At 37.7% G+C, this 17,652-nt stretch overlaps 1 protein-coding gene across 3 annotated transcripts in view; it reads right to left on the bottom strand.

Annotated features, from left to right (window-relative positions):
- RECK (reversion inducing cysteine rich protein with kazal motifs) overlaps positions 1-17,652 on the bottom strand; it is a 205,584-nt gene that overhangs the window by 27,254 nt on the left and 160,678 nt on the right. For all 3 annotated transcript variants that reach the window (XM_072411954.1, XM_072411955.1, XM_072411953.1), the window contains exons 14-16: positions 13,526-13,708; positions 8,576-8,698; positions 5,366-5,537 (exon numbers count right to left, since the gene is read on the bottom strand). In XM_072411954.1, the coding sequence (XP_072268055.1) occupies positions 5,366-5,537; positions 8,576-8,698; positions 13,526-13,708 (478 nt within the window). The remainder of the gene's footprint in view (positions 1-5,365; positions 5,538-8,575; positions 8,699-13,525; positions 13,709-17,652) is intronic.

Below are 17,652 nucleotides of genomic sequence, written 5' to 3'. Positions count from 1 at the left end.
TTAACAGATCCTCCTTAATCGCGCAGCTGAAATCTAATCCCCTTAATTGGCAGATTCGCGACCCCTATTGCTCATTATTATCAAGGCAGGAATCCAGCTGGCAGTGAGGAGGCGTGTGTATGAGCGCATTCGATTCCGGACCGCGGAAAACCGGCTCGCTGGAAGCGCGAAAGTACGCGCGACCAGCGAGCGCGGATTTCATTGATGAATTAGGGCCAATGGATCATTTATATATTTATACAGGGTGATCATATCCCCCCTGAAATGTCTCTTCTCAATGGAGAATAGATTCATTTAATCTCCCCTCATAGCTGAGCTCATCCATTCCTTTTATTAGTTTAGTTGCCCTTCTCTGCACTCTCCGATTCCACAATGTCCTTTTTGTGAAATGGTGCTCAAAACTGGACTGCATATTCCAGATTTGGACTGACCAATGCTTTCTACAAGGGCAGGAATATGTTTCGATCTCTGCAGTCTATCCTTTTTTAATTCAAAAAAGTATTTTGCTAGCTTTTGATATTGCAGCTTGGCATTGCATGCTGTTATTAAGTCTATGATCTACCAGAACCCCCAGATTCCATTTCTGACCCCCCCAACTGTATTCCCCCTAGACAGTATGAAGCATGCATGTTGTTAGCCCCCAAGTGCATAACTTTACATTTATCTATATTAAATGTCAATTGCCACTTGGCCGCCCAATCAAACAGTACATTCAGGTCTGCTTTTAGATTACAGACATCCAGTATGGACTTAATTCAATTACAAGCTTTAGTGTTATCTGCAAACACAGAAATATTACTTTTATTCCCATACTACATAATTTATAAAGTTGAAAATATAAGATCTAAATCGAAAAAAAGATAATGGTAGAGTTAGAAAACAATCAGTACTAACATAGATCAGTTATAGATACTTCTAAGGGGTTACGGTATAAGAGGTAAAACTTACTTCTAGGTTGGCTGCGATTATAAAAATGACAATTTGTAGAGATGTTAGTGGTAACTGTTCCTTTTAGTGCTTGGAATGTTAAGGGAATGGAAAAAGTCTTAACTTTTGTGAGAGGCCCTTCCCATACATCCGTTAGAGAACCTAGATGATATCAGTACTATTATATATCAGGAAGGTGAGGAAAAACTAAGGTTTTTAAATATAAGCATGCTTTATGAGCAAACACTTACATTGTTGGTGTTGAGTTTATAGTCTCATAAACAGGTCTGATAAATATGAATGTCCAGAAACCTAGGAAAAATATGATACTGTTCAATTGTATATGTCAATATGGATATAAAGAAATTTGCTTAAAAACAAATTGTAATAATTATATAAGTGAAAAACATACGTTACTATATTAAATTTCGTAGGAGTATGGATTGTATTAAAGGCTGAAAAATGAAGAATTGTAATGTTATTGAAGATCTATATATAAGGATAAGAAATACTGTCATAAGGCAGCAATAAGTACTCACTCTTCACGTTGGTGGACTGTGGGAAAGAAGGAAAATCGTAAGCCAGCCCCAAAAGGACTGGTGCTGCTATCACCTCTTTATAAGGGTTAAGCTGGTGTGATATTGAGGGAAACCCCGCATGCACAGTATCCAAATTGATGTTAAACAAGGGCTTCCGCCTTTATTTCAGTTAAGTTAAAAATAGTGACCACACATGCGCAGAGGATCGTGCATGCGTTGTTTCCGGTGAATCAATAAAGTGGAGACTTTTTCTGTACCCCTTAACATTCCAAGGGCTAAAAGGAACAGTTACCACTAACATCTCTACAGAAATTGTCACCCCAATTTATTATTCGCAGCCAACCTAGAAGTAAATTTTACCTCTTTTACCGTAACCCCTTAGAAATATCTATAAGTAATCTATGTTAGCACTGATTGTTTTCTAACTCATTACCATTATCTTTTTGAATTTAGATCTTATATTTTCAAATTCATGATATTCTAACGCTTAAATATCTTGCACATCATTTATTTTTCTTACCTCTTCTGTGTTACCAACTATCAGCAAAAACACTGAGTAAGTTTTCAATTCCTTTATTAATAATGTGTTCATATTTACACACATAATATATATATATTTTTACATATACCATAATACATTGTTCTAAAAAAAAGGATTTTGTTTGGTCACAAACAACTATGGTCTCAAAATCCCCTGAAGAAGCCTTTTTGGGCAAAAAAATTTGCAAAGATTACTTTACCCTATGTTATATGTCAAACACAGAATTATGTTTTACCAATTAGCAAAGGAGGCACTATGTTAGCTGAAGCTTTAGCTTCGTTGGTCCATGTTCAATTAAGGCTTTACATGCTTTGAAAGAAAAATACATTTATCTTTTTTTAACAATAATACAACAATACTGCCTACAAAAGCCGGATGGATGGGACCCGATTTTCTTCCGCTGACATGGAATTATCGGTCTAGCCTTGGTTTTGGCGATACCAACCTTGACTTGTTTACAAAGCTTTGACCGACTGTAGTGGTCTAACTTACTGATCTTTGGTATTGCTGGTCCTTTATTTTTGGCACACTCCTGGAATACTTATATATTTTGTGTACGAAATGCTTGGAGTCAACAATATTTAATTTTTGAATATGTGTTTGGATAGGGATGTTATATAAAATGGCAATTGCAATACCTAGTACTTTATTGATCATTCCTGAAACTTGGAAGAGTACCCAAACTAGGAACTCAGTAGTTCCTAATATTTTGCTTTGTTGAGTGCCCCTGAGGTGTTAGTCTTACCTATACATAAAGGCTTGTATACATATCATTTTCGTTTAATGACAAGGATACTAATATTCTTTCTGGATACATAAGGTCTTTTTTGTGATTTTGGAATCAAACGTTTACTTTTTAATTGTTGCAATGGTTGTTCAACTATGACTGTTTTCCCTATTGACTTTTTAACCCATCTGACTGCCCTGCCACAAAGGTATTCCCGATCACAATGCAACCGGTTTTGCACACAAGGACCACTCTGATACCTAATATCTGCTTTTGCACGACCCATGACACCGGTCCTTGGTAATCTAGCCTGCTCACTGCGAATGGAAGTAGATCAAATTTTTCACAGGTGTCCTGACTCCATTTGGCCAATCTGGAATGCTTTGGTGGCCTGATCCCTAAAAGCTCTTTCTGCACTATCAGGGTGCCTACTGGTTGGGCCAGGCAGTTGGCTTGCCTATGTTTAGCTCAGTGACTTTGTGGTGGGGTTAGGTGACCTGGAAACCCTATCTAGAGATCTCACGCCATTTGAACTACTTTGTACTCCCCCTTACCCGGCTGATCTCCCAAATATACTCAGTATTAATTCAGTTGATGCTACTTCACCCTCCTTATTATATAGTGGCATAATAGCATGATTTGGGCATCAATTTCACCCCGGATTACTTTCAAAAAATCTTTACACTCACTCCTAAAGCTAGCTTCCCCTTATCCCCTTCTCTCACTTTCCCCCTCATAGGGACTTTTTTCTCTTTTGATCTTACCTCTTAATCTTTTTCCTATCATTTGTTATTTTGGTAATATTCCATGGTATGAAGAGTTAGATGCTCAACCATACATTTTGAAAAGTCATTCATGCTACATTACTATAGATAGATATGTGGTCTACTTACATGCTGAATTGAAGTTATTATGATGTACACATAGCTATCTCTGTACTGTTGTTTTATGTTGTTATGTTATATACATTCATATGTTATATTAATATTACATGTTAATGTTATATACTTTATGTAAAATTCATGTTTTCTCTTTATTTAAAAATGTACTACGTAAAAAATGTACTCCAACTTATCTGAAGTAAATAAACTTCTTAAAGGTCTTAAATATTATTTATCAATTGGGTTATGGTTCAAGTGTTAATGTGTTGGAGGGGTTAAGGTAAAATTATTGTCTAAAACTGCAAATATTTGACCTTGTTGGTGGCAACTATGTATGGATTTTGGATCCGTTCACAATTTCTGGCCTATGTAACAACTTGCCTGCTTGCTGCATCCAGCAGTGAAGATAAAGATTTTAGGCTTCTCCCATACAAAAACCTTGCACATTGGTAAAGACTACCATTTATGAACCAAAGCTCACAATTTATTGAAATGTTAAGATACATAAACACATAATCTATGTTACTCCCATGTTTAATCTCCCAAAGTAAGCCCCAGATGACTTACCCTACTGCTCATTTTGTTTTGTTTTTGCCTTTTTTCCTAGTGTTTGGGTTGTTTAAAAAAAAACACACAATTTTTCACTGATGCACCCAAAAATAGTTTACAATAATGTATTGCCGATAAAATAAGATAGCAACATATTTGAATTATGTGGCTTAAACCAATATTTAATTATTACTTCAAAAGAACTGTGTTAGATTTAGTGTGCCTTGCTCCATATATACAGTTTACACACATATGCCAAACACCAATTAACACCATCACAATTACTTAAAAACACCAGCCCACAATTATGTTATCTTCTTTGTCTAACCTCCTCACTTCTTGCCATTTTATTTCTAACATTTTGTACAATTACCCATACCCATTACCCAATTAACATACTGGGAAAAAAAACTGTCACATACTGTGTTGCCACTTTGGCTACTGCATTTTGTTGCCTATATTGGCAAAAATCACGCTATATGAAATGTTGGCTTTCTTGACTTTGAAGCCTCAGCAGGGAGGTAAAAACATATAGGTTGTTTTCTTTATTTAGGTAAAGTAAAGATGGGCATGGAACATCATATCCCAAAAGAAGTTTCCTCACCTCAGGCATTTTACTCTGTACCTGCTGATGTTGAAAGTGGTGGAAAATCTAGGGATGGAGTAAGGGCCATGCTCTCACACAAAAAATAAACAAAGCTTCTGTCAAATGCTATAGAGTATATATAGTATTTTTTATTCAAATGTTGCCATAGTTTATAGAACCTGCCTTTTAAAACCAAGAAGAGGTTTTTACTGCATAACTGTAACAAAGAAAATGTATTTTTCATCTTCTACAATATTATTACTATCAACTATAAACTAGTAATAATAAAATATAAAAATAATGGAGCCACTCCATACATCAGTTATGGTTCCATTGATGATTCATTTCTCATGCCTAAAGAAAAAAATTATTTTTTTTTGTGTGTGTGTTCATGTATATACTGCTCTAATGTAGGCAAGGGAGATAATTACACAATGAAGGAAAAGAAAATCAAATGTTTCTGTGTTAAAGTTAGTAACATATAACAACATATTAATATATACATACACTGTACGATCTGTGTAATTCACTTTTAATAACACTCAAGCATGTGTATGGTTATATATGGGTATATGCAGCACACACAAAAAAAATATACAATGTGATGTCACCTACCTCTGATTTTTGAGGCAGGGGTTAGGATTGCATGGATCCTTTGAAGAACACAGCCCAAATTCAAACTGGTGATCAAGTAAACCAACACATCGTGCTATGCAGGCACTTGGATAGGAACGCCCATTTTGACCACATACAGGAACAAATTTATCAGCGCAGTTACAAGGTAATCCTAAAATGTTATAAAAATAGTTGGTTGCTTTGTCACTTCTCCCAGATATTGAAAAATAAATTTAGGAAAAACATAAGAAACGTAAGAAAAACATCAAAACCACAGATTAAGTTGTACTATAAGCATAGAATACCAACATTTTTTTTGGACAAAAACAAACAATTGCACTTTTTTTTAAGCAATATTATTGATCACCATATGAAAAATTAAGTTAAAAAATTTTTAGACATAAAAAGTTTATTACATGCTTTTTTTCACCCTGGAAAAAGTTAGCTACAAATGCTGATTTATTCTTCTAAATATCTATGTTTGTTCCAATCATGTTTAAACTTACCTCATGTTGACTGGCTAAAAACCTTATTCCTCTAACTTTTCTCCCAAAAATTCCAGATCATATACCTGTGTTCTTGATCTTAGCTTCTTATTAAAAATATAGCTCAACTCATAATGTAATTAACTCATGCTCAACTCATAATGTATTTAAAAAATGTTAATCAAGTTTCTCCCTTTTCTGTCCTACCTCAGGACTGCACATATTAGGTTCTTGCAGGCTTTCTTGATACAGTGGGCCTGATTTAGTAAAGCTCCCCAAGGCAGGAGAAGATACACTTTCATCTGTGAAACTGGGTGACCCTGCAAACCTGGAATGGATTTGGTCCAGGATTGAAAACATTTGTCCTCTCATTTACCCTGCATAATCAGAACATTTTCAGGTCCTGTCACTTTCACGTGCGCAAAATGTCCAAAATCTGCCCCTACCTGTCCCCATAGACCCCCAAACTCTGTAACATCCTCATCTCTGGTATTCCACTAACCCGACTCTCTCCTCTACAATCTATTATAATTGCTGCAGCCATCCTTCCCACCACTCCTCCTCTGCTGCACCTCTTTGAAGTTCTCTTCATTGGCTTTAATTTCACTTGAGAATCAGATTTAGGCTCCTGTGCTTTTGCCTTGAAATCCCTCCACAGTTCTTGTCCCACTTACTTTTTTGACTTGGTAAAAAAAGTACTCCCCTAGTTGCTTTCTTCGCTCCCCCAATGGCCTACTAATGACTTCCTCACTCATAACCTCATCACATGCACACCTGCAAGACTTTTCTAGAGCTGACCTGACTCATTGGAATGGTCTTCTACATCCTATTCGGCTTGCTCCTACTTTCTGCTCATTTAAAAGAGCACTCAAAATCCATCTTTTCAAAATTGCCCACCCATCTTCTTCTGTTTCCGAAAACCCTCACTACTTCCCACCACTTCATATCTCCCCTTCTATTATATGAGACTTTCCCCACCTCCTAGATTGTAATCTCTTCTGGGCAGGGTCCTCTTCTCCTGTGTCACTGTCTGTACCTGTTTGTCATTTGCAACCCCTATTTAATGTACAGCGCTGCATCATATGTTGGCTTTCAAGTGGAATTCTAAAGGGTTAAAGTGTTTGGACATAACCTTGACACAAGATACTAAAGACATCTTTGCCCAGAATGTTCCACCCTTGTACCAAAAAATTAAGGGAGATCTCCATCAGTGGTCTTCCAAAGCTTTTTGGTGGTTTAGAAGAGCTGCCATAATGAAAATGAACATTCTCCCCAGATTCCTTTACACTATGCAAGCGCTTCCCATACAATTACCAAGCACATTCCTTAATAATGTCAAAGCAATACTGACTGGGCCCCGAAATAAGTACAGATATGTAAAAAGGACGAAGGTTAAAGATGGGGGGGGGGGGGGGCTTTCCTGATATCCAATTATATTACTAAGGCAAATGCCTGGCGAGAATTTTGAATTGGAATTGCCACTCCCACAGCATGCGTGAATCGAAGTCACACAGCAAAATACCTGTAGTTTTATCCCCCTGGGCCCCACCAACACATATTCAAAAAACTCTTCTAACTCCATCCAACCATTGGGGCCACACCCCAAATTTTCCATAAAGGCGAATTCCGCATAGGTTTCTCTTCCTCCCCAGGGTTACTTACGCCACTCATAGGTAACCCAGTCTTCCCCCCTGGTCAAGAGAGGGTGTTTTTACGTAATGGGAAGGTAAAGTCACTGCCTAAAATAGTAGATTTTATTACAGCTTGCAGACTGTTGTTTAGGAGTGAACTGCAAGATCTAGTTGAAGGGGATCTGCCTTCTTGGTGCACCTACTTACAAATAAAACACTTAATCGCAGATATAGGACGAGTAAGCCCCTTTTCCAATCTCCCTTTGGCCTTTGACTAACTATGTATAAAACACACAGTTTCCTTTCTATATTCAGTCCTCAATACAACACATTCCTTAGGTCACATTGGAGCCAAAAGGGACTGGAAAAGGGACCTTCAGCTGAAATTTTCTGTCTCTCAGGGAAAAAATATGTTTCATTGCACATAAACGTTCTGTTAGTACTAAATGACATCCTATAAAATCTTGACTGACTGGTATGCCACCCCAGATCAGATACATAAATGGTATCCTGAGACTTCATACCTGTGCTGGAGTTGTGAGGACAGAGGCACAATGCTGCATAGTTGGTGGACTTGTGTGTTAATAAAGATTTTCTGGCAGCAAGTATCTAGCATTGGCCAACAAATAATGGGGACCACGTTCCCCTCTACATCAGCTGCCTGTTTACTGCACCGCTACGGGAAAACCATGGACACGTACAAATCATCTTTGACATTAAATCTTCTTAACGCAGCCCGTTGTTTAATTCTGGTATTTCGGAAATCTTTGACAGTCCCTTTGATCCGGAGCTGGCTTACTAGGGTACTTACAAGATCGGAAGCTGTTCTGTATGGAGGAATTAGCTAAAATCGATGTGCAGGACTGACCAACACTTACCGGTCAAACCTTTAGTTGCAGTTATTGCAACACAAGAGTGCCACATCAAAAGCTGGAAAAACGATTTACTTACTTTTGCAGATATGTTATTGGATCATTTTTTTCAATCAATACATGCCCAAAGATAATAATTTTTGTTTTGTTTTTTTAACTAGGTTTTCTTCATCAACTTAATCATAACTGTCTGACAATGCACATTTTTGGTTTTGAACATACCTGTAAACATACTTCGGTCCTCTTCAGAACTGAGTTCATTTAAACACTGGCGTTTTGAACATCTCACTGTCCCGGCAACACAAGAACAAATATTACAGTCCACCTTGAAGGATGTGCCATGGGCTGTAATATAAGAATATTAAAACAATATGGAAAAATAGCACTTAGGGAAATAAAGAAAATCTCTGTCTTATACTTGTTTTCATTCTATCTAAAATTTTCTTCTCATATTGCTGTTATGAAACATAATTGCTGTTTTTATTATTTAATGTTAGGAGAAACCATACACTAAAAGTAAAACATTTCAAGCTTAAAGTTTGCTTTCCACATCTTAATGTCTGTTAAAAGAACAATATATACTTTAAGAGGTAATAATGGCAAATTACATATGTCCAACCATAAAGCACTAAGTTTAAACATCAGACAGGGTCATGTGTCACGTGATTGAATCATCATCATCTATCCCATTGGACTTCAACACAACTTTTGGTGCTGCCATCCTGATATACTGATATGCCTTTTCACCAAGCCACCTCTCTGACTTTGATTCATCCTATCCCACACCTACAAGTCTCATGAAAACCCATACTACAGCTGCTGCTCACATGGCTTTCAGTTTGCCATATTGTTTAATGTGCACCTGTGATTTGCCATTATTTGCTTTTTTACTTGCTGATAATATCTCCCCCAACCCTGCCTCCCTCCCACCGCCTCTCTCTTCCCTACCCTTTCAGCAAGATATGCCCCCCTCCTAACCTCATTCCCATTCTCCCAACTCTGTCGGCAATAAACTAACCTCTATCCACACCCTTCCCTTCTCTAAATCTCTGAACTTTATGGCTCTCACTGAAACTTGGCTTTCCTCCTCTGAGTCTGCCTCTGCTGCTGCACTCTCCCACTGAGACCTGCACTTTACAACGACCCCTAAGACCTGCCAACAAAATAGGTGGTGGTGTGCATCTCATTCTCTCCCCCAGCTGTATATACAGAGTCCCCCATACCCAGCCCTCTCTCATTTTCACTTCATTTGAAATGCATTCCATCAGTCATTTCTGCCCCCTATCCTTTATTGTTTATTTCCCAGGAAAGGGGGGAGATTTAGGGACCTGAAGATGTAGTAAAAAGAACATGTCCCAATTAGATATCTGTCACATGAATTGCATTTCTCTGGAAGTATTTATTGGAAAGATTTTGGCTTACAAAGAAGGTTAGAGGCCCCTATAACTAACAGGGTTCATTGTATGGTGTGGTTTATGCTCTTTGGTACAGGAATGGTAAGCAGGGAGCAATATATGACCAGCCAGCACTGTATGATGCCTTTAGTTTTAAATCTTTCATTCATAAAACTTTGATTTATTAAAATGAGCATCAAATGGTGAATGCAGAAATTTTTGATTTATCATCCTTTTATTTTGGTAAACAGATTGTCGTACAAACTTTAAGGCACAAAGAAGAACCTGAAAGCTGTTACAAAACTCAATATCAGCCCCCTAAATGTATCAAGTTGCCCGATACAGGGACTTAAGCTATGTACACACGTCAGATTTTTATCGCCCGATAATCGGCATCGGCCAATTATCGGGCAAAAATCTGCCGTGTGTACAGTCGGTGTCGTCCATCGTCCGGACGACCGTCCTGCCGGATCCACGGACGATGGACGACAGCCGATCCTAATGAAAGAGAAGGGGAGAGCGTGCAGCAGGGTGACGCTCCATCGCTCTCCCCCTCCCCTCTCCATAGAGCATGAACGGTGCTGTATGTACAGCACCGTTCATGTATCGTGCACTCCCTTGTCGTTGAAAAGGATCGTGAAAGATTCTTTCCAACGACAAAAATTGGAAGTGTGTACGCAGCTTAACACATAAAAACCTAATAACAATAAGGAATATTTTCTCATTAAGGAGGCTATTTTAAAACCAGGGTTCCCAAATTGAATTTGAAAGTTAGTGATCCCGGAGGCCACTTCCATGGCAATTAGCATTAGGGTTCTGCCAATTTGTCTGTGTGCTGTGGTGCCCCAAATATAAACTTGTCCACTCACAAAAATCTAAGGAACTGCCGCCTGTAGTCAAATCTGCAGGCGTTGCGGTGTGAGGGACTGAAAGGCTGGCGAGGTGTTACACATAGCTGGACACTCACCCTGTTGAAGAAGAAAATAAAAACTTTGGAGGCCATTAGTATATGTGAAGTGGACCTGTGCAGACACATAATATATGCAGCTAACTTTTGATTAGGATGCAATCAAGTTTCACAATTGCTAAGTTGAAAATAAGTGTCCTAAACCTAAAATGTAGTGCTAATTATTACACTTCACTGATGCTGTGGTTGGATCAACTTTTCCCCATCTGTTCCATGTCAAGGTGCCTCTATTGTCCTCAGCTATGGCTCAAAAATTGATGAGACAGTTTGTTTTATTGAATTTTATTCATGTCAGTCATGTGTGACAAAGGCCTGATATGCCCTATTGTTTTCATGAAGAAGCAGACATTATATTGTGAAATGCATTTAGCCTGTTTTTAGGATATAAAATAGGAGCATACCAAATGATTGATGTTTTTTAATATGCACTATTGTCTTGTGTTGATATTTTTTCTTTTCTATTTTGTATATGAATTGAAATAAAATTTGTTGATTGTTTTGCTTTTTTTTAAAAAAAGGTGCTTGGTTCTTAGTTAGGTATTTGTATGCCTTTAAAGACCCTGGTATTTTTTGATTTTTTTCTTCTTCAACATCATGAATTAATGGGATGTGGCATTTATTCATAAGGGCTTGATAGAACACGCAGAAAAAACACTCACCTTCTCTGAACTCCAATTTCTATGGAACAGAGAAATGTTGCCAACTTGAAATGTGGGAGCGAACAGGAAACACCTTTTGCCCCCGCCCCCCCATTAAAATGATTAATATATCATGCTACCCTGTCACAGAAACCTATTTCCTTACTCTCTACGAACCCCAATTTCTCTGTAGAAAAAGGGAAAACTAAGAAAAATTAGAGGAATTTTGCAGCTTACTCTCCCTCAAGTTTCATCACTATGGCGCCGTCACATGATACAAAAAAGTATTGGGGTCATACCATGCTACTCGTCAAATATAGCTGGCCACTTGCCTTCTGTGAATCCTACATTTCTTTTTAACAATAGATAAAGAGAAATGTAAAAGTTATTGGAGGACTTTTGTGGCTACTCTCCCATACCTACTAAAATGTTATCACTTCTATAATACCATGGTGCCCTGTCACATAAAAAATGTCCGCTTATGTTTTTTGAACCCCAAATTTTCCCGAATGAGGTACTTCCAGAGAAATGCAATTTATAAGACAGCCAAGGGGGACATGTTCTTACTATTACATCTTCAGGCCCCTACATCTCCTTGTTCCTGGGAAAGTGGGGTTCAAAGAGGGTAAGTGGCTAGCTATGTGTGACAGGATACCATGGTATAAGAGGTATAATTTTTCTTTTGATGGGCCATGGCAATAAAATTTTAGAGGTGTTAGCTACAAAAGTCCCCCCCCCCCTTATCCTACATTTTAATATACCTAGAACTCCCCATTCAGGAGAAATGTGGGTTTAAAAAACATAAACTTACATTTATGTGACAGTGCACTATGGTTTATTAATGGTGATTAAATAGTGGTGGTGTTGGTGGGAGGGGTGGGGGTGGTTGGCCACAAGAGTCCCCAACTTATCCTACAATTCTCTGTAAATTGGGTTTACAGAAGGTAAGTGGCCAGTTGACAGGGTATAGTTACAGGTATAGTTTTTCACATCATGTGATGTGAGAAACTGGGGTTCACAGACAGTAAAGGGATAGCCATGTGTACCAGGGTAGCATGATATCTTCGGGGGGGGGGGGGGGGGGGGGGGGGGGCTACAAAAAATGTTTCCTACTGGCTTCCACATTTCAAGTTGCCAACATCCCTCTGTTCCAGGGAAATTGGGGTTCAGAAAAGGTAAGAGCACAGCTATGTGTAACAGGCACTTTGCCAGCCGCTCAGTCCCTCACACTGCAGTGCCTGCAATATTTGACTCCAGGAGGCAGTGAGCAGTACTGAGCGTCTTCCCCGAGGTGGGATTCTATACCGAGAAAGCAGTAACCGCACCACAACCTCATTGCCAGACTGAATGCAGCCTTAAAGTTTTGTGAGTGGACAAATTTATATTTGGGGCACCACAGCGCACAGACAGTTGTCATTACCCTAATGCTTTTAACCATGGAAGTTGCCCCAGGGGTCCCTAATATGCAAACTCAGTTTGGGGCCCTGATCCTGAAATACCCCTGAAATCTCCCTCTCTAATGAGAAAATATCCCTAATTGTTATTAGGATTTTATGTTTGGCCCCTGTTTCTGGCAACTTGTTTAGGGGGCTGTAATTTAGTTAAGGAACAGGCTCTAATAGTCCCCTGTGTACCCTGAAAATGTCATGTTTTTATGACAATCAGTTAGGAGATGTGTGCGCTGATTGTGATGCGACTTATTTGACATGTGATTTATCCATATTATTGACTGTTTGTAAACTAATATGCTTATATGGACTTCCGAGTATAAGGTATTGGACAATCTGCTTAAAAACAATTAGATAATGGATCAAACCCTCCTATAGAGGAGTGATTCTGTATGCCTATAAAGATTGATGTTTTACTTTGTTTTAGTTAAAATCTCCCTGCTTAACTGCTAAGTGTTTGGTTTTCTCAGTTGCAACAATAAATCTTCCTAATTAGGATCTACTGTCTCATCCCTGATTGGTTCTTTTAGGGAGTCTCCAAATGAACAGACAACACTAATGTAATCTAGGCTTAAATTATTACAATACATTGATTAAACTATTACACAACTACAAGTGATTAAACTCATACATAAAAATAGATAGATAGATAGATAGATAGATAGATAGATAGATAGATAGATAGATAGATAGATAGATAGATAGATTGATTTACATAAACATACATTTGGTCTGCCCTCCAACAATGCATGACTTCTGTAGGTCAACACAATAAAGTTCCATACAGTTTTCAAGAGTTCCGCCTTGTCCACAAGTACATATTTTATAGCAGCCTACTTCTCCAGAGGATACCTGAATGAGAGTTCCTTGTCGCACAAGGAAGTCAGATGCTTCTCCAAGCTTGCAGCCTATTGTTAAGGGAGATACGAAATATAACACAATTATAATTGTATATAGTATATTTGTGAGGAAGTAGGTAATCAATAATTCTCAGTTTGCAACTAAAACCCAGTCTGACTGTATGGCAGTAGGATTTTTTTATTAGGAACTGATAAATATGTATAGCAGCAGGAATTTAATTAGTTTACATTACTGAGCAATCACTGCCCACACGTAAACTTGTGGAGCAAAGGTATTTACATTACATTACTCAGGTCAATAGAACTAAAAAGATAGGTAAATATGCCACTGCAATTGATTTTCTAAAGGAGTAGAGGATATTCACTTAGTGAATGTTCACTTTGCAAAGTTAATGGTAATAAATAAGATGAACCTGTGCTCATTTTGAATACACAATTATGTCATTATCATCATAGATACACCATATTTACCAACATATATTCTGTAAAGTAATCAAATAATTGCAAAAAAATAAGCCTTTACTCTTTTTCTGTATCAACCTAATTGTGTAAACCTGTAACATTTAATTAAAAAGTCATAAACAATTAAAAAGGATTTTAATTTTTTGGAATCAATAAAAATACATATAGTTAGATATAGTTAAGTCAGGTTAAAAAAAAGACACAACTCCATCAAGTTCAACCACTATGGAAATAAACATATTTAAAACCAGCATATTCCAGATAAAACCATTTATTCACAGTTGATCCAGACAAAAGTAAAACAACCCTTATATATAATGTTTATTTACTCAAATAAGAAAAGATAATAAAAAATCATTCCTGATCCAGCATTCAGGGTTCTCTTAAAGCAATCTATAAAACGTGTTAAAATTATTTCCTGAGGGAGCCTATTCCACATTTTCACAGCCCTTACTGTGAAGAATCACTTCCGTATCCTTGAAGACAAGTTCTCTGCATGAATCATTTATATATCTATATAGGGTAATCCTATCCCCCTTTAAATGCCTCTTCTAAAGAAAGAATAGATTTAGGTTCTTTGGACAGAGCAGGATTGAGTCTGGATCTCCGCAGTCTATACCTTTTTAAATACTTTGCTAGCTTTAGAAATTGTGGTTTTGAGATGCATGTCATTATGTTTCATATTTTTTAGTTTTGAGTAACTTGAAAGACCTGCATTAGTATGATATTTGGATGATATTTTGCACAGCTTGCACAGATCCCACCACTGTATTCTGATTAGGATAAGGTCTACATTTTAAATGTGGCATTATAACACTTTGATCTTTTTCTTTTCCAGAAATTCTGTTGTAGATTTGCTGCTGTGCCTGGGATCATTGTCTTGTTTTATGACCCAATTTTGGATTTAGCCAAAATGCCAGATGGCCTCATATTTGAATCTACAATACTTTAACACACTGAAGAGGTTATTAAAGACTCAATGGCCTTGATCAAGCAAGTGCGCCTAGGCTCATTGCGCATATATGCGCCGATATGAGGCGCATTTCTGCGAGCCGGAAGTGTTAGTACACTGCCTTCAGTTGTCAGCCGGATTCCTGCTTTGATAAATAGGCAAAGGGGTCGAGAATACCCCCAATAAGGCGATTAGTTGACAGCTGTGCGATTCAGGAGGATCTGTTAAGCTTTGTCAATAGGGAGTTCATAGCAATTAATTAGCGCACACCTGCTCCCTGTTCTGTGCGCATCTACAGTCCATTACAGGTCATTCTGAATCTTTAATGCTTCATCTTATTTTGGGTAAGCGCTACTTTTTTATGTTACATTATACTCATTCACAAAATTGATTCATTTATTGTTAGGTTTGTTGCACTATACACTGCAAACTAATTTAGATCAAGCTGTATATATACTAATTAGCACTTTATAATATGTCATCACACAATAGTATGAATGTCAAAAAAAAATGTCACGGACCATTTGTGATCTGATTCAAATTTTCTTCTAGTTTGCCTTTATATAAAAACAAATATTTGAAAAATATATTGTTGCCAAAGATGTTATAATACATGTATCAAGGAACATTTAGTGATTTCACTTGTGTGTGTATGTCAAAATAAATTTAAATGCATATAAAAACATATGCATTTTCATTACTACTGTTTTAACTGGACTGGTTTGTGTGGGAGTCATTAATCAAGTAAGTTTGATTGGATGGTATACATTGATGTGACTTTGTAATCCTCATTATTGTTAGTTTCATTTTTTGCTGCAATGTTTTTGTGCCTGTTTTGCAAAGACAGTTTCTGTTGTTTAGCAATTCTTCAGCAATGAAGTCATTTTTTTCCACAAATATTCAGTACAAATGTCTGCATGGTTTCCACTCCAAACTTCTACTTGAACCCCCTATTTGCCTAAAGTAACATGTCACATACTGGTATTTGAATGAAGTATGTACATTTTCCTTTTATGAAAAAATTGTCATGGTTTTTATTTCTTTGTTTTAATTTATTTAGTCTGACATTTGCACTCATGTTGATTTGCTGCCACACAACTCCTCTGTTCATTTGTAGTAGTGTTACAGGGTTGTTCTCATTAGGCTGTGCTACCTGATCTTAGCCCTATTGCATACAAACACCTTTCCACTTGCTGTCCAAACTGGTTGTCAATTAGTTGTTCAGCTGAGTTGCATACTCATTCTAACACACCTGATAGTAATGGAAGGAGGTCCAGGTTGCCAAGCACAACATCAAACCACATTGAATACCAAGCTCACAAGCAGGGTCAAGCACTCTTAGAAATGAACAGATGTTTTGTTGTTGCTCAAATTAATTTTGCTCATTAACCACCTGGGCGTTACACTGAGGTCTAGATTTCTGTACCAAAAGCGTTACAGGTTTTAATGAATTTTTTTTTTTAAATTGTAGACCTGTTTTAGGGAGAAGACAGTTAACCTCACTGCATGTTTTTTGGGATGTGGGAGGAGACCAGAGTACCCGGAGAAAACCCACGCAGACTTGGGAAGAACCTGCAAACTCCATGCAGATAATGTCCTGGCTGGGAATCAAACCTGGGACCTAGCGCTGCAAAGCCCAAAGTGCTAACCCCTGAGCCACCATGCTGCCCTGTCTATATCTACAGGAAAAAACAAGAACTTGTGTGTGCCTGTGACTTTTGTTGAAAAAATCTAGTTTGCTGGCAAAAGGAATTTATCACCAGGCGGATCCTCGGGTCCGGCATCGTATGCGTTTCTCTTTCTGAACCTAAAAATATTAGGCCATTTAAAAATATGCTTATTTCTCAGCTAATATAAATGTTTGAAACATTTGAACAGTCAAAACATTTTATTTAGGTCTAAGTGAAAGATGTGTCCCATTAGAAAGAATTATTTTTTAGGGGAACAGTGACTTTTAATGCAAGTTTGCCAGTGTCAAGTTCACTGAGATGCGCAGTTCGGAGCGAGCAATCATTTCAGTTGATAACTGCCCGGAGAACAGGCCAGCGTACTCTCGCCGGTTGAAATTTGGTTAATAAATAGGTTTTTGGCGTCCGATTCCAGGTTGGGGAATACGCGTGAGTGAGCTTCTGATTTGGCTTGATGAATCAGGCTCAAAGATTACAAGGTGCTTAGGTCTTGTGGCTGCAAAACAAGCCTAAATTACCACCCTTCCACCAATGTGCTTGATAGTTAGTATGCAGTGTTTATGCTAAAATGTGGCGTTTGGTTTTTAGCAAATGTGGCACTGTGCAATATGGACACAACTCTGCACATGGATCTCATTTTTTTAAATGACTTTGTTCTAGAAGTCTTGGTGTTTGTTCAGATGCATTTTTTTCAAATGAAGGCCATACTGCCATGTTCTTTTTAGAGAGAAGATGTTTTTTCCTGACAATGCTTCCAAACAAGCCATTCTTCAATTCTTGGGTTGAATTTGCAGGGATGTCCACTCCTAAAGAAATGTTTTTTTCATATGAATAATATCTCTTGCTATAGAATGATAGGTTTCAAATAGTTTGGAAATGGCCTTATGACC

This window comes from Pyxicephalus adspersus, chromosome 5, assembly GCF_032062135.1.
Source record: "Pyxicephalus adspersus chromosome 5, UCB_Pads_2.0, whole genome shotgun sequence".
Taxonomy (NCBI): Eukaryota; Metazoa; Chordata; class Amphibia; order Anura; family Pyxicephalidae; genus Pyxicephalus; species Pyxicephalus adspersus.
This window is presented reverse-complemented; position numbering and strand designations above follow the sequence as displayed.